At 41.8% G+C, this 22,152-nt stretch overlaps 2 protein-coding genes across 6 annotated transcripts in view; one reads left to right on the top strand and one right to left on the bottom strand.

The window, feature by feature from the left end:
• Nucleotides 1-9,985, bottom strand: part of HACL1 (2-hydroxyacyl-CoA lyase 1) — a 37,165-nt gene extending 27,180 nt beyond the window's left edge. The window contains exons 1-8 of one of the 2 annotated variants that reach the window (XM_043874335.1): nt 9,861-9,985; nt 9,365-9,469; nt 7,478-7,518; nt 6,047-6,127; nt 4,587-4,659; nt 3,596-3,673; nt 2,648-2,742; nt 995-1,107 (exon numbers count right to left, since the gene is read on the bottom strand). In XM_043874335.1, coding sequence (XP_043730270.1) covers nt 995-1,107; nt 2,648-2,742; nt 3,596-3,673; nt 4,587-4,659; nt 6,047-6,127; nt 7,478-7,518; nt 9,365-9,457 — 574 coding nt within the window. In that variant the 5' untranslated portion in view covers nt 9,458-9,469; nt 9,861-9,985. Of the gene's footprint in view, nt 1-994; nt 1,108-2,647; nt 2,743-3,595; nt 3,674-4,586; nt 4,660-6,046; nt 6,128-7,477; nt 7,519-9,364; nt 9,470-9,660; nt 9,803-9,860 lie in introns of those variants that run through there. The other variant, XM_043874334.1, reaches the window with a different exon arrangement.
• BTD (biotinidase) overlaps nt 9,689-22,152 on the top strand; it is a 42,526-nt gene continuing 30,062 nt past the window's right edge. The window contains exon 1 of one of the 4 annotated variants that reach the window (XM_043874338.1): nt 9,689-9,819. Coding sequence is in view for 1 of the 4 variants with exons in the window: in XM_043874336.1 (XP_043730271.1) it covers nt 13,029-13,039 (11 nt within the window). In the remaining 3 variants the exon portion in view is untranslated. Of the gene's footprint in view, nt 9,820-9,891; nt 10,025-10,135; nt 10,239-12,948; nt 13,040-22,152 lie in introns of those variants that run through there. The other 3 variants (XM_043874337.1, XM_043874339.1, XM_043874336.1) reach the window with 3 other exon arrangements.

The raw sequence follows: 22,152 nt of genomic DNA, 5'->3' as shown, positions 1-22,152 counted from the left end.
TCCCCACCACCAGCCAACCAGGACTGCACATCGTCTAGTCTACGTATGGCAATTCTAACAAGGGGCCTAAGTTTCTAAAGCTCTGTAGGTCACTTTGTAAGTTCCATAATCCAGTGACTGCAATAGGACCAAACTCGAGGCAGTCACACCCTTTGTTTATTTACAGTTATGTGCCTGCAGGAATAACCATGTCTTATACCCTCAATAGCACTGGAAACAACTCACTGTTTGAATACAGAAATGATTTTGTTTCTCATGTTACCAAGGCCGTCATTTTAGCTATTTAACTTTATGCTCTTTCTCAGAGTTAGTAAATATCACTCCACATTCAGAATTTATAATTCTCTGCTGAATCCAAGCAAATAGTGTAGTACATTCAGATTCAATGTAATATTCACCCCTATAAAAAAAACCTTACAATCTTTTCTCACCCATGCAGGATGAAAAATATTTCCTTTTTATTTTTCAAAACACTTTCTTGTATTCTCCTTCTTGCCTCAATATCTTGGTCCATTCGGTTCCCTTTTCCTGCACTGCCTGGGCTCTCTGTGTTCACTCTGTGACCAGTTACCCATGTCTTTTTTCCACTGAGCAGTTACAGCATCATCTCTTCTGAATTGTTTTTCCACATCACCACACAAGAACGTTGTTGCTACTTCCCCTGAGAACCCACCTCAGTTCTCTACACACACCACACATACTGATGATCAGGTCTGTCTACCAGCTGTTGTTGCTGAGTTGTGTCCGACTCTTGTGACCCCATGGACTGTAACCCACTAGGCTCCTCTGTCATGGGATTCTCCAGGCAAGAATACTGGAGTGGGTTGCCATTTCCTTCTCCAGGGGACCTTCCCAACCCAGGGATCGAACCTGCATTGCAGGCAGATTCTTTACTGTCTGAGACGTCAGGGAAGCAAATGATGGCGACAAGCTCTAAACAGAATCGACATTCTTTTGAAAGCCTAGCAAGATTTAGAGTTCCATTCAGTGCTACCTTTCCCAATGATGACAAGGGGCTGCTTGGCATCCCTAATAACAGATGCTGCCGTGGATACAGCAGAGGTTTCTGCCATGCTAATAGGAGGTGGCATACAGCACTCCACATACCTGGAAATAAAGAGCTCTGTTAATTAAAGCAGGCCAATTTTTAAACTTTTTTATTGTGAAAATATCAAATACAAAAAAAGGTAGGAAAAAAACAGTATAATAAACCGCATACACCCACCCTGTAGATGCCACTACTAATATTTTACCTTTTCTTCATGTGTACACACATAAACACACATACACATTTCTTCCTAAGCCATTTTAAAGTAGATTATATCACCAAGACTTAAGAACTAAAAGATAAAGACTTTTTCCTATATAACCATTATATCTATAAAATCTGGCAAATCAACATTCATTCCCTAAGATGAGCTAATAGCCAAATAAGCAATTCATTTACAGGAAAACAGAGCTAATGACTTTACAATGAAGTAGTAGTTATTGTGGTTGAAATAATTAAAAAATATACTAATTTAATATTTAATACTATGTGCCATGTATTTTCATTTAATTTTCAAAATAATAAGATTAGGTATTATCGTTACATCCACTTCACTACTGTGGGGGGAAAAAACAACTCCTCAGAAAGTAGGTAACTTGCCCAGGGTCCCTGGATGGCATGGGGCAACTAGGCTGAAGTAGGTTGTTCTGCCTCCAAAGTCCATGCTTCCACTTTCCTTACTATATTACTACTCACTAAGTCCACATTTTAGTACCACAATACGCATTAGTAAAAGAAATATTAAAATGGTCATAGTTATTTCTAGACACCAAATCCTCAGTGTTTTATTTCATTTACCCTAATCAATAAACATCATACTGTACAAAACTTGGGCATATAATACCAAAAAAGGGCATTCAAGTCTTTACAAAATTTGTAAACCCAATAATCTTATTTTGATCTTCATGTTCAGGAATTACAAGAAACTGACACCCTTTCTGTCTGACCGTCCCAATGGAAACCAGTACTTGGTATCCTGAGTGAACAGAAATGCCCGCTGTCTCTCAGGAGTCACTGGAGGATCACCTAGTCCCTAACAGCAGAAATGTGCTAAATGGTACTCAGGGTGATGCATTAACCCAAGTACCCAACCTTACCAGGGGCGACTTATTTACCAGTTTGTTGTACTTACTGTTCACTCAGCGTTTATTTACGGAATAAGGGGACTTGGCAAATCATAGTAATATCCGGTGTTGAAATATTTTTATATCACAGAGACAGATTAAAATTTTTTATGCTGAATTATAGTGATTTTTCAATAGTCACTCCATCTCTTGATTTACACCAACCATGAAGACTCTAAATAACCATACTACATGAGGATTAAATTTTTATAGTTACTGGAAGAATAATTTCAAACGAGGAGTTTGGGAAGCTCCAAGTATTTGACTTAGTAATTAAACCCCAAGATAATTCTTAAATAATACAATTTTAAATAAGAGAATTAATCCCTTTGGCCAGGATTCAGTTTAATCACCAAATCTGCAAAAGTTAAGACAAGTGAAAATTGTAACTTATAAGCTGCTAGGCAAATTCTTTTCAAAAGGTAAGCCTTATGGTAACACAATTGAGAAAGAACTCCAATTAACTATTACTCACTTTATAGAATTCACATTCACCTGGAGGTTCACGAAATCTGCAGGTATGTCGACATAGCAAGCACCTGGACGACCATAAAGACTGCTTCTCACTGCCTAAGTTCCATTACAAACGGAAGAAAATATTTTAAAAATCTCAATCCAGTGCTCGCTACGGCAGCACATATACTAAAAATCTCAATCCTCATTATCACATCCTACTCAAAGATAATTTAAAATTGTGAAATAAATACTATTTAAAATTTTCTCGACATCCTTAGTTGATGCGACATCCTTAGAAATAAGCAATTTTAATTAAAATTGAAGTGTACCCTATTGATTGTATATTTTTGTTTCAAAGGAGAGAGATAAGAAAGCACTCACTTAGGGCTTTAAAATTCATTTTTCACTACACTTTAGTCCTAGAAATTGTCTACTAGGTTCTGACTGCCAAGGTTTTGTAACATGTACTTTAACCTGCTTTCTAATCTTAATGATTTGCCAAAGATTTCAGAAATTGTGATGCTGTAACATGTGTCAAATGGTTTCTATAACACATGGCTTTTGAAACAGCTTAAATGTAACACCACACAGTTTATTAATACACTGCTTAATCAACTAAGAGATGGTCTTACATGCATTAGTACTAATTTTCAAAAATAACCTTACAGACGTACAAGAGAAAGGGCAATCAGGGTTTCATTATATCCTTCTTTTTACTTTTCCATAATTAAAAAAATTAAAAACTAAAGTATAGGAAAAAATTCTTCTAAAAAATTTATTTTATCTAGTTCTTTAATTAAGTTAAGGACAGTGAATATTAAAATGTACATAGCTATTTATCAACATCATTGTTAACTGCCTGATATATTCCAAATGTTTACTCTCTCTATTGAGAATAAAAGTAACACAGGTATAAGCAACTGAGAAAAACCAGTGGACCTGGAGAGCTTGTAATTAACTACTGTACCTTTTCGATAATAGACGGAATAGCTTCTATGCTACTTGGCCGGGCAGAGAACTTGCTATATAATCTACAAGCTTCAACCTATAGGTGAAAAGAAAATCACTTAAAACTCAGCGCATGTATCATATTACTCTTCTGAAAGAAGAAGAAATGTTAAGTCACTATTTTCTATTATGTTTAGAGGCAAGATGGAGAAAAATGCATTATCTGGATTGTTTCTTAAAAGCCTATGCAAAGTACAACCAACATCTGCCTTGGTACAATTCAGGAAGAAAATCAAAACAAGGCACCACTTTCATTTCTCAGACTCTGGCAAAGGTGAAAAAGTTAGGGAGTAACTGTCATAAGCTGAGGTTTATGAGAATGTAAATGGGGAGGGAAGTTGACAATGTCTCCTAAAAATGTAAGAAAGAATATCCTTGGACCCAGAAATTCTACATCCAGGGATACACAACTTTATCTGTTATATCTCATTATAATAATAATCTATTTTTACATTTCTGCCAGTTTTCCAGTTATATGTTTTGGTGCCATGCTGTTTCACATAAATTCAGTATTGCTAATTTTTCATTGTTTGGTGTACTTTGAAGCATTATATAGAAACTGTTTCTCTTAATACTTTTTGATATAAAATCTATGGAACAGTTGGTAGTTTTAGCCCTGCAGGTGTGAGCAGGATTTTTCCTTTCAACTTTTCTCTTCCTCAAAGTCTGACAATCCCAAATCATTTTTATTCCTGCATTTTCTTGATTCTTTAAAGAACTTATTTTCAGAGTTTAAATTTCTGTCAAAAGGTTATCTTTCTTGGAAGCTTGCTAAGTAGATTCTAAGCTTTCTTAACACTCACATTGAGAGCTTCCTGTAGTTGAGGAAAATTACCTTTAAGCTATCTCAGGTATTTCTGTGTTTACTTTGCAGATAGTTTTAATTTCTTCTCCATAAATCTTAATAGAGTATAATTATACTACAGAGGGAAGATCTTAGCGATGGGTACCTGAGGAAATTCCTGGAAGGCTCCCATTGTTTCCTGACTTCTTTCAGAGGAACCACCAATCACAATCAAGGGCCTGAAATTTTTTAAAAGAATTACAAGTGCCCAGTGAATAAAAAGCACTCAGTGAATGTTAAAAAAAGAAAAAGAATTACATTTTCTCTTAAAAACTGTCAATTTAAAAAGATTTAGGAAACACCTTGGTCTGAGAAAACACTTCCTCGATTTCAGAAAAATCTGAAATTTATAGTAAATATTTTTCCTCCATACTCCTCTCTCCCTTGCCTCTTCTGGATACTGATGCTAAACTAAACCTCTGGGTGTGATGATGTAAAATGAATTGTATTGCTGTTTCTATTATTCTTGAGATTAAGAGAAGGAAAAAATTTTTTTCACACTTTCCTAACTAAGGCTATTTGGAAATGGTAGAATGATGAGAAAAATTCCTCAGCAATAAAATTCTCAGGGAGAATAAAAGATAGCAAAGCTAAAGTTACTTAAAAACTACCAGACACTGAAGTTGATAAGAAAGTGTAGGAAGAAAGAAAAGAAGGACCTGTAAGAAACACATGGCAAGAAAGAAAATAACTTCCTTAGGAAGGGAATTTAAACAGTGTATCAACTGAACAGAATATAGCCCCCTTGGGCTTCCCTGGTGGCTCAGTGGTAAAGAATCCTCCTGCCAAGGCAGGAGACACAGGTTTGATCCCTGATCTAGGAAGATCCTACATGTCACGGAGCAGCTAAGCCTGTGTGCCACAACCACTGAGCCTGTGCTCTAGAGTCCGGGAGCCCCAACTATTGAGCAGATGTGCTGCAACTACTGAATCTGCGTGCCCTGGAGCTTGTACTCTCCAACAAGAGAAGCCAACACAATAAGAAGCCCACCTGTTACTACTAGAGAGTAGCCCCTGGTCACCACAACTAGAGAGAAGCCCACATAGCAACAAAGACCCAACACAGCCAAAAATAAATAAATATAAATTAAATTATTAGAAAACAAAAAGACACAGCCCCCTTTAACATGATTGTACTGGTAAAGAATCAGAGGTTAAGAACCAGGCTTAAGGGCAAGAACAACTAATCTGTTTATAAAACCAACTCAATAAATATGATTTCAACTGTCCTGCTGGTTATGCAAGACAAGGTGAAAAATTAAATACATTCTTGCATATTGAGCTGGAATCTTTAATAAACAATTCTTCACTTAAAAAGACTTATACATACATTCACACACATATATAGATATGGAATATCCCCATATATTAAGTGTTTTTCTCTAGGTAAAAGAATTATCAATGTTTTTTTATTTTCTTCCTAACACTCTTCTTAATTTTTCACTAAGTCATTTCCTCAAGCACATGACCCCCCATCTTCCCACCACAGATCAGTGGTTCTCCACTGGATAAAATCATGTGTTGTTATTTTCAAGAAAATGTTTTCAGTAATAATAAACTAATTACCAACAGTTCATGTTTGCATTTGCCATACCGCCCAAACCATGGATGAGACCTGGGCCAGAAACAACAAGGCAAACTCCTGGCCTAAAAGCAAAACAGAATTAATTATATTAAAAGCAGGTCAAATGCACTACTTGATTCATACCACTTTAGGGTGAAATGTAATCTTCTTGGACTTCAAAGGAAGGATACATAGGTCTTTACTACAGCTATAAAACAATTATTAGATTATTTTTGAATTAGTTTTTTTAAAAAAGGATCATATCAGTCTTCCTGCAAGACATAAGGTATTTACCATCCTCACACTGTATTTCACTAAACTTTTCATATTTTGCTCCTACTAAATTTGGGCTAAATCAAGGTGATTGCATACAAAAGCAAATTTTTGACTACTGAACATACTGTTGTATGGAAAAAAAGTGTTTTTTTTTTAATTTCTTAACTAATAAATATATAACGTAAATTGGTCTTTGACAGAAAGTAATTCTAAAATGCAGAGTTCTGCCCCAATTTTTTAAGTTGAACTTGAATGCTTTACCCTAGATGACCGTCTAACCTTAAAGCACTGAAGAAAATGATATCTCCATATAATTCAGCTTACCATTTTCAATTCATAAAGTAACTTCTTAGGAACCTCTATTTAAAACAGCCTTTAAATTGGTGCAGCTGCTATGAAAAACAATGTGGAGGCTCCTCAAAAAACTAAAAATAGAACTATCATACAATCCAGCAATTCCACCCTGGGTATTTATCAAAAGAAAACAAAAACACTAATTCCAAAAGATACATGTACCTAGGTTAATGCAGCACTATTTATAATAGTCAATATACAGAAGCAACATCACTGTCCATCCATGGATGAATGGATAAAGAAGATGTGGTGTGTATATATATATATACACACACACACACACACACACACACACACAATGAAATATTAGCAATAAAAAAGAATGAAATCTTTGTGGCAACATGGATAAACTTGGAGGATATTATGCTTAGTGAAATAAGTCAGAGAAAATCAAATACTATTATGATTTCACTTATATGCGGACTCTCAAAAACAAAACAATGAACAAACAAAACAGAAACAGACTCATAGACACAGAGAACAAACTGGTGGCTGCTAGGGGGAAAACGGGTAGAGAAATGGATAAAATAGGTCAAAGGGATTAAGAGGTACAAACTGCCAGCTATAAAATAAGTAAGTCATTGGGATGAAATATACAGCATAGGGAACACAGACAATAACATACATTGTATGTAACAACTTTGTATGCTAACAGATGGGAACTGGTTTTACTGTGGTGACCATTTCATAATGTATAAAAATATAAAACCACTACGTTGGACACCTAAAACTAATTTAATACTATGTGTTAATTACAACTCAAGTTTAAAAAAGAAGCTGAAATAAAACAGACTTGAGCTTACCTGCCTGTCAGATATCCAACTGCAGAGGCAGCATAGCAAGCCTGCAAAGAAAAAAAACTGGGACTTAAGCATTTTGGAACTTTTATAGTATTAAATCATATTAAGTAATAAGTATTATACATGTATAAAGTATGTATGTAATAATTTACTCTCAATAAGGGGAAAATGGAATATTTTTCATTTTAACAAGTAATCTTCTATCTGTACATTTCAGATAATCACTTAATCACTGATATTTAGTTTTTCAAGGAATTTGTCTGTATCACCTAGTTTATTCATAATATCATCTTATAATTGCTTAAACATCTGCAGGATCAATAGGAATACCCTCTTTTTTATTCCTAACACTGATAATTTGTGCTTTTTATGTTTTATTCTTCATCAGTCTTGCTAGAGATTTACCAAATTTATTGATCTTTTCAAAGACACAATTTTTGGATTTGTGGCTTTTTCTCTACTGTTTGTTTTCTCCTCCATTGATTTCCACTCTTGTGTTTATCATTTTACTACTTTCAGTTTGGATTTACTTTGGCTTCCTTTTTCTAGCTTCTTAAAATGCATGCTCGGAGCACTGATTTTTTTATCTTCTTTACTAAGAGATTCATTTAAAACTATTTCCTCTAAGAACTGCTTAGCTGTAGCTCACATGTTTGAGATCTCATTTTCTCATCATTATTCAATTCAAAATTTTTTCCATTTTATATTGGGATTTCTTCTTCACCCCACTGGTTAGTTAGGGTCCATGGTGACATCTCCATTTTCATCCCTGATACTGGTAATTTGTATTTTTTTCTCTTTTATTCTTAATCAATCTGCTGTGAAGTTTATTGATTTTAATTAATCTTTCCAAATATTTACAATGTATTGAATTTTCAAATGTTTGGGGATTTTCCATCTTCCTGTTATTAAATTCCAGTTTATTTCCACAAGGTCCAGTCACACATACTGTATATTTTCAATCCTTGCTTGGAGATTGATTGAAATTTCCTTTATGGCCTTCATATGGTTAGTTTTTATTTTTAAACTGCGCTTCAGCTCATTACAGAAAGAAGGGGAAGGTGCTAAACACAAGATAACCTGGGAAAATGCTAAATGCCCTTTATGAAGAAATGAGACAGGGTTGACAAAATCCTAACTTCCTTTCTTGGACTTCCAAATAAGCCTCTAAGAAGAGTGGCAATGTGAGGAGGTGGAATGAGCACTGGCCTGGGTCTTGGGACACCTCTGGAGTTCAATCACGGCTTTATCATTTGTGAGGCCTGTCACCTTGCAGAGCCACCTACTACACAACCTGAGATGTGACCTTTCCCCATTCATGTTGCAGGTACTATCATGGGCAGGCCCCACGGATAAACTGGGGATACAGATGTGCGAATAAGAAATATGTATTTGTGACCCCCTGGAACTCACAGACTAATAGGGAAGTCAGACGAGGCAAATAATACACAGAAACAGACACATAACAATAGCTAGTTATAGGAATGAAGCACAGGTAAGTATCAGACCAAGTAAGTGTCCCTTCCAATTCTGACATTCTAAAGACTTGGCAGAGTTCCATACTGTGTAGGACTCCAGAGCCAGAGCACCTGGGTTCAAAGCGTGACTCCGCCAGCTGTTTCCTTGAGCAAGTTTCTTCACTTCTCTGTGGGGGGCGGGGGCGTCTCTCTTTTATGAATTTTACTTTACATTTATTTATTTTTAACTGGAGCCTCACTGTTCTCATCTGCAGCGACGATTAACAATCGGTCTTGCCTCCCAGGAGCGTTGTGATTGATAAGCGTAAAGTATTAGAGGAGTGAGCGGTAAGCAGCGACTGTCTGCAATGAATTATCTGTCATCACTGATACTCATCCCCGAGAACGCGCTGGGCTCTGAGTCCATACTTACTGCCTGCTCATTCCTCATCCCGATGTATCTGATGCCCACCTCCTGCGCAGCAAGAGCGATTTCGGTAACCGGGATGCCTACGATGCCGAACATGTAATTCACGTCCTGGGGGGCGGCCAAAAGCAGAGGAATGAGGCCGGCACCCCAGCCCGCCCTTCCGAGGCGGTAAAAAAATAAAACCTCCCGCAAACCTCCCTTCTGCCCACCTCCCCACTCCCGCCGCTTTCCCGTTTCCAAGACAACGCGGCGGCCCCGTTGGCCTCCGTAGGGCTCTCTGCAGCGGGCAGGCCTCACACCTGGGTTTTCAGGGCCTGGGCGATGACTCGCGCCCCGGACACCTGCCCCTCGAGTCCGTCACTGCGCGCCGCCAGGTTACTTTCCGACATCTCCCACCGCAGCGGACAGCAGGCTAGCGCGGAGTCACCCTGTCAAGCCAGCCCCTGAGGACACCAACCGTGAGGCCGCACCTCTGAGGGAGGAGGGGAGCCATAGGCACCTTTAAGGAGGGGAGAGGGGCGGGGCTGCAGCCAGCCCGCTGGCGCTGAGGTGACGGGTTAACACGCTCTCTCCTGTCAGGGCCGGCCCTTCTCTCCGGCCCGCCTCTCACGGAACTCGGGGAGCGTCAGGAGGAGGCGGAGGCGTCCGCAGAGCGCGTGAGAGGTGGGCCGGTGGTGGGGTCTGGGGCCTCAGCCCACGACCTAGAGCCCTTTAGGGACACGGGAGGGGCGAGTGGCGCCTGCGCAGAGCCTGGGCGGAAGCGGGGTCAGGAGCATGGCCGCGGCAGAAGCGGGAGTGGCGCGCGCTCGCGGCCCCGCCCCACAGCCTTTTCTGAACCCGGCAGGGCTAGCGGTGCCTGCGCAGAGCTGGGCGGAAGGTGGGCCGCGGCGGGGCCGTCGCAGAAGGGGGCGTGGCTCCGGGGGCTGCGCGCGGGTTTTGCTGGGACGCGAGCGGTGGGATGGCGCCGGATGTTGGTCGAGGCGGGCCTCGTTTTGTGTTGTGTGGTTTTGTTCCCGCGTCCCGTTGTATTCTAGGCTTTGATGTACACGCTTATTTGATGGTTACGTTCGTAACTTTGCAATCCGTGAAGATAAATGCCAACTAATTAAATCCGTAAGCGGATGTGTACTCTTTACTTTAGACGAGGACGCCGTATCTCCTAGGGAGAGCTGAAGTAACTTGCCCAGAGCCATTGGACCAGAAGTCTTGTGCTCCCTTCACCCTTCCGCCCTTTGGCCACAGGGGATAAGGGCCCCTTGAGCCTAGTTACTTCTGACGGTTTTTTTTTTTCTTTTCTGTAATCCTTGCTAATAACCCTTCACCCTGCCTTTACAGTGAAGTCAGGAAATGGTGGGGAGAGTTGTGAGTCTTCAGAGTCAGCCTCTCATCGAAACCATCTCCTGCAGCTGAGAACCTTTTTGTGGGAAAAAAAAAAAAAAAGTATTGAAGTATTTATTGATTTCTAGTGTTAATTCCTGCTGTACAGCGAAGTGATTCGGTTCTGCCTCTACGTACACACTTCTTTTTCATACTCTTTTCTATCAAAGTTTATCACAAGAAGAGAACTTTTTAAAAGACAGTTTTGAGTGAAAATATCCTTACAGTGTGTGGTTCATGATGCCAGGGCCTCAGGAGCATTAGATCACCTGCTTAGTAGCAAACAGAACTTCTCAGATCATAAGGAAGAGTGGAACTTTAGGTTTTTGAGGATTTGAAGTTTTAAAGCAGTAAAACTAGTAATATGTGGGAAGGAAAGAAACCAGAGAAGCTTCCCAGGTGGCACTAGTGGTAAAGAACCACCTGCCCATGCAGGAGACAGAAGAGAGGGGTTTGACCCCTGGGTGGGGAAGATCCCCTGGAGGAGGGCAGGGCAATATACACTCCAGTACTCTTGCCTGGAGAATCCCCATGGACAGAGGAGCCTGAGGGGCTACAGCCCATGGGGTCGCAAAGAGTCGGACACAACTGAGTGACTTAAAACACGCAAAGAAACCGGAAGCGAGGAGAGTGGGTCCTGGTTAGTGAAATGAAAAACTTTGGAAATGAAAGAATTCCTAAACTCATTGAGCCCTTTGAAAAAGGTTTCTCCTCGCATTTCAAGTCCTAACTCCCACTCTAAGCAAAGGAATGAGAATGGCTGCCTCTTTGGGTATGGGGACCTAGCCTAAGATAGCCCATCTAAGAGGAAGATTTCTTTAAAGTTTTAGAGTTCATCTAAAAGATAAATGCAAATCTTGCGTTGTATTCCAGAATCTATCCATATTTTAATATAAAAGTGATCTTTTCAATTGAGGTAAACATACATTTAAATGTACAGATCTTAAATGAGTTTTGACACTTGTAGCCACCAAAATACAAATGATGTTTTAAAATACCCATGAAAGCTGGCATTCCAGAAGGATGCCGACTTTGAACACAAAATATTGTTTGTCTTTGAATAATCCTTGGCACAATGTTCCCTGCCCCTGTTTGAGAAGCATAGACCCTTCATCTCTCTGTCATGTGGGATTGTTTCTGTCAGTACCTATGTGACAGTTTCTACTCCCAAGCATCAGAATCGCTTGGAGAGCCTTTTATTTTTAATTTTATTTTTAAAAAATGCTTATTTATTTTTGGCTGTGTCAGGTCTTAGTTGCGGCATGAAGTCTCCCTGTGGGCGTGTGGGCTTCTCTCTAGTTACAGCAGGAAGGCTCAGCAATTGTGGCTTGAAGGCTTAGTTGCCCAGCAGCATGTGGGATCTTGGGCTTCCCAGGTGGGGCTAGTGGTAAAGAACCTGACTGCCAATGAGGGAATGTAAGAGATCTGGGTTCGATCCCTGGGTCAGGAAGATCCCCTGGAGGAGGGCATGGCAACTCACTCCAGTATTCTTGCCTGGAGAATCCCATGGACAGAGGAGTCTGGTGGGCTATAGTCCACGGGGTCACAAAGAGTGAAGTGACATAGCACACAGTCAAGCATGTGGGATCTTAGTTGCCCAACCAGGAAGTATTCTTAATCACTGGACCACCAGGGAAGTTCCTACAAAGTTTTTTAAATATACAGTTGCTTGGACCTACCCCACATCTTCTGAATCAGCATCTTAGGACAAATTAGGCACCTGTGTTTTTTTTAAAGCTGCTATCTAAATTTGATTTGCAGGCTGACTTGAGAAGCACCAGCTCTGTACTCATGCTGGATGCATGAGTTAATAATTAAATGTGTGCTTGCCTGTTATCAAATACTTAATTTGGATTTAAGGGTTCAAGGCTAGGTTGACATTAATAGCACAGACTGTGTAGGTCGTGGTCAGTCAGTTCATGAGGACTTGGGTTCACTGATGTCCCAAAAGAATCACTGACAGAATCACTCAGTATATAGTGTGAAAACTGAACTATGAATTGGAACAAATCCCCTGAATTCAGATTAATGCATTGTGCAAAAGGATAAATTCTCAACTCACTAGACTCTGCCCTGCAGCAGGGGGAGAAGTCGATGAGACTGTTGCAACTTGGTTCACCTTTACACCTTTGAGTACAGGGTGTAACGTTCCACGGTGAACTTGGTCTGATGATTCAGCAGAAGTACTGAGAGTCTCCCTCCAAGATTTACAGGCCCTTGGAGCAACTGCCTTCAATCCAATGGCAGTGAGCAGATTCCAGGATTCTTTAGTAACTTATCCAAGGCCTGTATGCAGACACTGTAAGCATTAACCATGTTCTTTATTATTTAAATTGGTGGTAGGCATGGAATTTTATTTGTTGGATATTTCATTGAAATTTTGTTTGTTTTGCCTTGTTTATTGGTGGAAGGAGGCCAAAGGAGGAGTAAGTCTAGTTTGTTTGTTTTTTAAAAGAAAAGGCTGGAGTAATGATAACATGCTCTCCAAAGAGCAGGGTCAGTCATCAGAGTTTTCATACTAGTTACTCTATTTGTGAGTTCTAGACCTGAGATCCTACACTGCAGGTGGCTTCTTTACCACTGAGCCACCGGGGAAGCCCAGTAACTTCTTAGGCCCCAGAATTATGATATTGTGTCTTAATTTCAGTAAACTAACAAGGACACTGAAAATCCATGTGATTATTGGAAAGCATAACACTAACTGAACCTGTAAGAAATATTCTTGTAGGCATATTTTGTCAAAATGTGAAGTGTTTGGTTATTGCATGAAGAAATGAATTGGGATTATTTATGATGCATTATAGAATGGCTGAAAATAAAATAAAATTGACTGAAACAGAGGAGAAACTGAAACTGAGTATCTTAAATACAAACAAAAGCAACAACAACCCAAAAGGAAGTCTATGTAGAACACTATTTTTTAAACCAAACTTGAAAACTGTACAGCAAATGGTTCTTTGAAGAAAGCAGGTTAAATTAATTTTGTTTGCTTCTCATTAAGCTTATGAACTGTACCTAATCTCAAAAATAGGTCTGAAGTGAAGCCAGTGAGAAGCAACTTCATTATTGAACCAGCAGGGCCAGATTTAATGGCTGTTACTGGCAGACAGGGACTGGGAGTTTCTCCCAGTTACTGTGTGACCTAGAGAATGGTTGGATCCCTGCCCTTGGTCTGCAGGCTCTTCACCTTTGCTTTGCTTTTTAATGCCAGTAAGACTCAGCAAGACCCAGAACTGGAGTGGAAGCACTCTGGGGCAGAAACTGAAGGAGCTTTGTTTTCATCCGCTGTGTGCTTTTTTTGTCTTATTTTTAAAGCAAATATGGGGTTTGACATCAGCAATTATTAGATCACTGATAAGGTGTCTATTTTGTGGAAAATGCTCCAGAAATGGTGACAACTATAGGTCATGCTGTGAGGACATAAGTGATTTATTTCAAATGGCTTAGAAGTCATCATATAGAATGTCTCCATATGCTAGAACTCCACAGTTGGGCTAGGGGTTCAGCAGCCATCACCTGTGAAACGTGGTTATCAGTGTTTAAATGTTTTCTGTTTTCATTTGTTTCTTGTTTTACCACCAGCCTTCATTTGAGCCCCTTCCTTTCACTTTTTATATTGTATCATATTTTTTAAAACTTTTATTTCATTTGTTTGTTTGGCTATGCCAGGTCTTAGGTGTGCTACATGGGATCGTTGATCTTCCTGCGGCATGTGGGGTCTGGTTCCCTGACCAGGGATTGAACCCAGACACTCTGCATTGGGAGCACAGAGTCTTAGCCCCTGGATCACCAGGGAAGTCCCTGTATGGTTTTGTTTTGCTTCTAATCTAGTCTGTGTCAGCTCCAGGGTAAACTCTGAATGATTCCCAGGGTTTGGAGTTGAACTGAGGTATAAGCCAGGGTGAGGGACATCTTCATGATGAGGAACGCAAGCCCTTGAACTTTTTTCTGCATCATGACCTATGAGTTTCTGTTTGGAGCTTAGCTGTGATGTATTGTTTTATTCACTTTCTTTTTTATACATTCATAATTTATATTTTTTATTTTATATGTTTTATATATTTATATATACTTAATGTCATTTATGACATCTTTCAGACACTTGAATAAGAACAGAGATTAATAGACACCCAGGTACCCAGCCCTAGTTTAAGAAATGCATTATAAATAGAACGAAGCCCCCTGTGTTCCCTCCCCCATCACATCTCCTGCCCTGTGCCATAGAGGTAACTGCTACTTTGACTTCAGTGTTTATCATTCTCACATGTCCATTCTTTAGGTAATGGCATTTGGGTTGTTTTAAGCTTTTTGGTGTCATAAGCATTTTTCTCTGAATGTTCTTGCATGTCTTCTTGTCCATATGAGTGAACTTTTATGCGTATCTATCTAGCGGTGTTATCAGAAAGTAGGTTCTTGTCTCATTGCAGAATGAATTCAGAGATGAGATAGGGAGGTCATGAAAGCAAAATGAGGATTTATTTAAGGGAAAGGATGCCCTCAAGGCAAGAGCAGGCAGTCTCAGGTGAGTAACTGCACTGAGTTTCTTTGGCAGGCTGGTTCGTAGAGTGTAGAAATGAAGGGGTAGAATATTCATTGGGGAGGCAGGGTTTTGGGGATTGTTGTATTCTCTGATTTTCTTCCTAGCTCCGCCTTCCCTGGGGAGGAGACATTTCTGTCCTTCAGTTCTGCTCAGTTCAGTCGCTCAGTCGTGTCCGACTCTTTGCGACCCCATGAACCGCAGCACACCAGGCCTCCCTGTCCATCACCAACTCCTGGAGTTTACTCAAACTCATGTCCATCGAGTCGGCGATGCCATCCAGCCATCTCATCCTCTGTCATCCCCTTCTCCTCCTGCCCACAGTCCTTCTCAGCATCAGGGTCTTTTCCAATGAGTCAACTCTTTGCATGAGGTGGCCAAAGTATTGGAGTTTCAGCTTCAACATCAGTCCTTCCAATGAACACCCAGGACTGATCTCCTTTAGGGTGGACTGGTTGGGTCTCCTTGCAGTCCAAGGGACTCTCAAGAGTCTTCTCCAACACAGTTCAAAAGCATCAATTCTTCAGTGCTCAGCTTTCTTTATGGTCCAACTCTCACATCCGTACATGACCACTGGAAAAACCATAGCCTTGACTAGATGGACCTTTGTTGGCAAAGTAATGTCTCTGCTCTTTAATATGCTATCTAGGTTGTTCATAACTTTCCTTCCAAGGGTCAGTGTACTAGATTTCCTCAGGAGTGGTCAGAGGATCTTCCAGCAATCCCTGGCAGGGTTTTGTCCAGTGGTCCAAGGTTTCTAGGCAAGAGTGAAAGGGGAGAGAGCCGTTGAGGGTAGGCAGGAGGGTGGCTGGGTTAAGAACCTCACAAGGGAATATAGTGAGGCCTGGATTTTCCATTAGCACTGCTTGATAATCTGAGGATTCTTTGATCAGACATCCGTAAATGGCCTCTCCCATTTAGGAGTTGTTTCACTTGGTGGCTGGTAAAAATAGTTAGTTTGGCCCCAAACTAACTTTTAAAGCATCTTCTATCAGGACTGCAATAGCTGCAAGGTTTCGAAGGCAGGGAGAGATTTCTTCCCAATAAGGGAGGAGGACAGTCAGGGACCACTGGAAACCAATGGGAAAATATTTGTCCATTCCAGCAACAAAGTGCTCAGGTGAATTTTTTTCTAATTGTTTTTCCTGTAGCACCCCAAAATGGTACAGGTTTGGGAGAAGGCTCAGAGTAGGAGGTCAGGACAGAGTAGGTAGCCCCTGTGTCAAGCAAGAAATTCTCAGGCCTACCTGCCACATCCAGTTCCAGCCTTGGCTCCAGCCCCATGATGGTTATCTGTGATGGTTGAGCTGGCTGGGGTGGGCCACTTCAGTCCTGTTGAACCATCAACAGGGAAGGCTTGGCACTTGACCTTGAGGCTCTTGGGTCCTAAGGTCAGAGTGCTGCCCAATGTCCCAGTTGATGGCATTTGTAGCAAGCCGTTTTAGGAGACTTGTCACGGTTTGGACACTCTTTGGCCCAATGCCCCGCCTATCTACAGATTAGGCATTTGCCTCGTGTCTTGTCCTTCAAGGACTCGGGGTTTGCCATAGGGCTTCCCTGGAAGGTGGCCAGCATCTGGGCATGCCTCGTCTCTTTCGTTTTCTCCCTCTCCTGGGCCTTGGCCTCCTTCTCCTGTTCTCTGTTATAAAAGGTATTGGTGGCTGTCTAGACCATCTCATCTAAAGAGGCAGCAGGGTCCTGCTGCTATAGCTGTTGTAACTTTATTCTGATATCTGATGCACATTTGGTCAGGAATTTGTCCTTTAAAATCACCTGTCCTTCATAAGAGTCAAAGTCCAGATTGGTAAACTTTTGGAGGGCCTCTTTTAGCCTTTCCAGCAAGGCAATGGGGTTCTTGTTGGGCTCCTGAGTCATTGCTGAGACTGGGCACTGTCCCACAAATAATAGGCTTCCTTCTATTTCCATGGGTGGACTTCCTTAGGGGTGAAGCTTATCCTACCCAGTACTGTTGCAACCTGAGAGCCAGGCATCCCCAGGCTAGGGTGCAGATCCTCAGGCAGGCTGAGGCGTGACATCCTCCTGGAGATTGAATCCCCAGGCAGGTTGAGGCAGGTCGGCCTCCTGAGAATTGGGTCCCTGGGCAGGTCAAGGCGTGACGATCTCCTGGGACCCCTGGACTGGTGGAGCCCTGAGCAGGTTGAAGTGTGACAACCTTTTGAGGACCAGATCCATAAGCAGGTCAAGGCAGGTTGACCTCCTGGGACCCCCAGATTGGAGTTGGGCATCCCCAAGGTCTATAGCATGACCAGTGTGGGTAGGATTAAGGGGTTGTAATTTTGACTTATTGCCAGTTTGTTCACCACAGATGGGAATAGATAACCTGATGTAAAGCAATCCAAGCCTATGCCCTGAGACTGGGAAACAGTGAAACAGTCATAAGTCTTATCCTCTTACTGCTCTAAGGGATTGTAAGTCACTGATTTCTTCCCTAGTCCTCCATAAGAGCAGGTTAGGGTGTCTCCCGTGGTAAACATTTCGTTGTCATAGACCCACTTTAGATAACAACAGAAGTAATGACAAAGGAGTGGGTTATCTGGTCCTGTTAGGAGCATTAAGTGAAGTGAAGTCACGCAGTCGTGTCCGACTCTTTGCGACCCCGTGGCCTGTAGCCCAACAGGCTCCTCTGTCCATGGGATTCTCCAGGCAAGAATACTGGAGTGGGTTGCCATTTCCTTCTCCAGGGGATCTTCCCAACCCAGGGATCGAACCCAGGTCTCCTGCATTGCAGGCAGACGCTTTAACCTCTGAGCCACCAGGGAAGCCCAGGGGCATTAAGAAAATTGTAATAATAGGCGGTGTGGAGCAATGTTGCCTACAAGGGGGTAGGGTCCTGGTTGTAGGAGTTAGTAAGTGGCTTAAGAACACATTGGTAAGAGGCAACAGAACAGATGTCCCATAAAAGCGGAGTGGAGATTTGATCCAGGGGTATGTTTGTAACTTTAGGAGAAGGGTGGTAAGGGTTTGGGCCCAAACGGCCTGCAGGGCTAACTCCCAAAGTGGCAAGCATTATCCCTGGAAGCCCAATTGCCTCTGAAGGGATGCCCGCTGATGGACTTCTAGCAGGCACTGTGTGCCTGTCTCCCACTCTATCAGGGTCACTGAGAGATGCTGGTGTTGCACATGTTGTAGGAAACGTGGAAGATGAAGGCCTGAGTATCTAGAGGGATTGGATATTATACAGTATTTCCCTCCCTAGAGCCTGCTATTTTCTGGTTGTCCCTCCAGAAGATTGTAGAGGCAACACTGTGGGCCCAGATGGGGCTGAGGAAAAGGAGGGAAGGGGGCACGGCACAACTTTTGAAAGAATGACATAGCCCAAGGGCATAACATAAGCCAATTAAAATCAATTGGGTCCAAGATGACAAGTCAAATTCAAGTAAACTTTAATCCCCTCTGGCATCTTCTTGTATGGCTAGTCTGTCCTGGGGGGCGGGGAGCCCAGAGCTGCAACGGCTGGATCGGTCTGTGTACAGAGCAGGGAAATTCAGGAAGACGGTGTGTCCCCTACAGCAAATATTGATCCTGTTGGTCAGCCAAAGATTTTCCTATCCTTTGCTGCTTAAATTTGTGCCTTAATATTGTATATAATAAATGGATTTTTAAAAAAAGTCCCCAATCTGTAAGCTAAATGACACACCCAGAAGTGGCAGGACAGTTCCAAGGCACTGTCAAAAGAGGGATGATCCTCCCACTCATTAGCATATGAATCCACCCCGCTTGCAAAACCTAGCCAGGCCACATTCCATGGTGGAAACATTTGCCCTCTACCTGACACCCTGAAGAGTACTTCTCTCTGAGTCCTAACACATCCACCTCTTACCTATCACTGTGTCTCTTGCTGAATTTTTGCGATGAGACATCAGAGCCTGAGCTTCATTAGGTCCTGAAGCCAGGCATCATGGGTTTTGGATGGGTTCAAGTCCCGGGAGGGAGCTGAAGGACAGGAGGAAAAAGCAGTGGGGAAAACATGCCAAGGAATCCCCTTCATAGCCTGCCGGAAAATCTGCCAAATACCTGACCTGTGCTCACAGTTTTCATTGGCCTGATTCTTGGCACAAAGAAAATTAAGGACAGAGGAACCCCCACCGGCTTGGGTAACAGCTACTGGGGCCCAGCAGATAGTGGAGCCTTTGGGACATACTAAGGAGTAACCTCTCCAGAGTCCCTCAGTTTCGCCCACTGCCGCCCGCCTGTTTGCGGGGGGTTCGAGGAAACAAGAAACAAGAGATTGTAAAGGAATTAAGATTTTGTTAGGCATATGTCCCTCCAGTCATTGGAGCGAGGACCTCCTGCCTTCACCAGAGGTCTTCTGGAATCTGAGACTGAGCTGCGTGAGCCTTCTGCTGAGTTCGTTTTTCACTGTCCTGGTTTCCAGCACGATGGGCCTCTTTGGACTTCCCCTGCACTGGGTTTTCTTTGCGTTCTGTTTCCACCGTGGGAGCTTTCGCCGAGTTGGGCTCCTGCTGTGTTTGGCCTCCTCCTTGCAGGGACCGCGCCCAGGTTGTTTCAGCCAGGTTACATCTGAGTCACGGCACCATAGATGTCAGGGGAGTGTGTGATTTCCTCGGTTCTGTCTCGTCACAACAAAAATTTGAAGTGACGGACATTAAAGCCCTTGGACAGAACGTGTTACAGCTCTCGGACAGATCAGTGTTACAACTCGTTGTTACAGCTCAGCTTTATTTAGAAAATAAAGGAAAATACATCCTCGAGGTGTGAGGGCATGCTGACCCAAAAGACGTGAAGAGAAGAGCGAGCGAGCGAGAGAGACCCCCGGCCCTTTGGCTCCTCTTTTTTATATGTTTTTTTCGTCCCCCTGGACCTGCCCTATGTAAATTGGGCTAGCCAGGAGTGCTGTTTGTTCTACCTGAGGTCCTCACTCCCGTCCTCGGACCTTCCTTTGTTCTATTTTTGAGGGCTTTTCCCTTCCTTGTCTTTTAGCCACCGCCATTCTGGACTCCTTTTTCCTATTCTAACTACCTAACACAGTTATGTATTTGGATTTATCCTTGGGTTTTCTTTTCTGAATTACCTGTTTATATCTTTTGTCCTGTTCTTTATTGTTTATCTTTTTCTTATTTATTTTATAGATTTTTTTAACATATTCTGGATACTTATTCTTTGTCTTTTAACTTTGTTTATAGTTCCTTGTGGATAAGGATATGGCAGCCCATTCCAGTATTCTTGCCTGGAGTCTCCCATGGACAGAGAAAGCAGGCTACATTCCATGGGTTTGCAAAGAGTCAGACAGGACTGAAGCAGCTTAGCACATAGCACACAGTTACTTTTGAGGTACAGAATTCTGTGGTTTTTTGGTGTGTGGTCACAACTGATAATTCTTCTTTTTTCTTTTTTTGTTTTTGGCTGAGGTGCACTGCTTATGGGGTCTTAGTTCCCTAACGAGGGATTGAACCCACGTCCCCTGCAGTGGAAGTGTGACGTCCTAACCACTGGACCACCAGGGAATTCCCACAACTGACAATTCCTTTCCTTTATGTTTTATACTCTTTGTACCTTGCTTGAGAAAAACTTTCCCTAAACTGAAGTTGTAAGGAATGTTTTTCTGAATTTTCATTAAAAAGTTTAGGTTTTATATATATATAAATGTATATATATATATATATATATATATGTTATAAATATTATATATATATATATAATATATATATGTATTTAAGCTTCATGGCCTACCTGAAATTGATATTTATATATAATGACAAGTACCAATTCAGTATTTTTTCCCCAAATGATATATAATATGTCTATATCAATTAAATTTGGCAGTATCAATAACCATTCTAAAACTCAGTGACTTAAAACAACCACCACTTATTTAATTTGTAATCCTGTGAGGCTGGGCTCAGCTGGGCTGTTTCATTATCTGTGGTCAGTTGCTAGTTAGTGAGGTCACTCCACCCCTGGAGGTTGACTGCATATCCCCAGGGGTGGCAGGCTTATCCTCACTGCACATGTGTCTTTCATCATTCAGGAAGCTTCCCTGGGCTGCTTTGTTTGGCAGCAGTTTGCCAAACAGGACAAATCCCACGGTGAAAGCCTTTGCGTACCTATGTTTGCTAACATCCCATTAGCCAAAGTGCATTATAGGTGGAGCTAAGACTCTGAGTGCTATGGCATTAATGTTTCCTGAAAAGGAACATGAACACAGAAGAATTTCTAGCCATTTTGTAGTCAGTTTACTAAAATACCTGTTGTCCAAGCATCTTTGATAGTGTACTTCATTCTTTTCCCAGTGATCCATAAGGGTATTTATCAAGTTGCTATGTATGTGTGGCCTGTCTCTAGACTCTCTGGTCTTTTCCTACCCCAATGCCAGTGCTATCCTATGTTAATTTCTACATTTTTGAAATAAGCCTTTATGTTGGTAGGATAAGTTCTTCTACCTTGTTGTTTTGAAACCATCTCACCTATTGTAATTTGTTTCCTACCACTGCTGTAACAAACTTAATGGCTTAAAACAACATAAATTTATTATTTTAACAGTTCTGTAGTTAAGAGATCTGACGCGGGGTTCACTGGGATAACATCAAGGCGTTGGCAGGACTGCATTCCCTTCTGGAGTCTCTAGGAGAGAATCCATGCCTTTCTCCTTCCAGCCGTGCGAGGCCTCTCACATTCTTGGCTCCATCTTCGAAGTGAGCAGTATCAGGTCAAGCACTACTCACTCTGGTTCTCCTGCTCCTCTGTTCCTAAGGGCTGTGTGACCATGCTGAGTTTACCTGGACAATCCAGGATGATCTCCCTATCTCAGAGTCAGTTTATCAGCAAGCTTAATTCCCCTTTTCCATAACATATTCACAAGTTCTAGGGAATGGGATGTGAACACCTCTGTGGGGCC

This window comes from Cervus elaphus, chromosome 19 (genome assembly GCF_910594005.1).
Source record: "Cervus elaphus chromosome 19, mCerEla1.1, whole genome shotgun sequence".
Lineage (NCBI taxonomy): Eukaryota > Metazoa > Chordata > Mammalia > Artiodactyla > Cervidae > Cervus > Cervus elaphus.
This window is presented reverse-complemented; position numbering and strand designations above follow the sequence as displayed.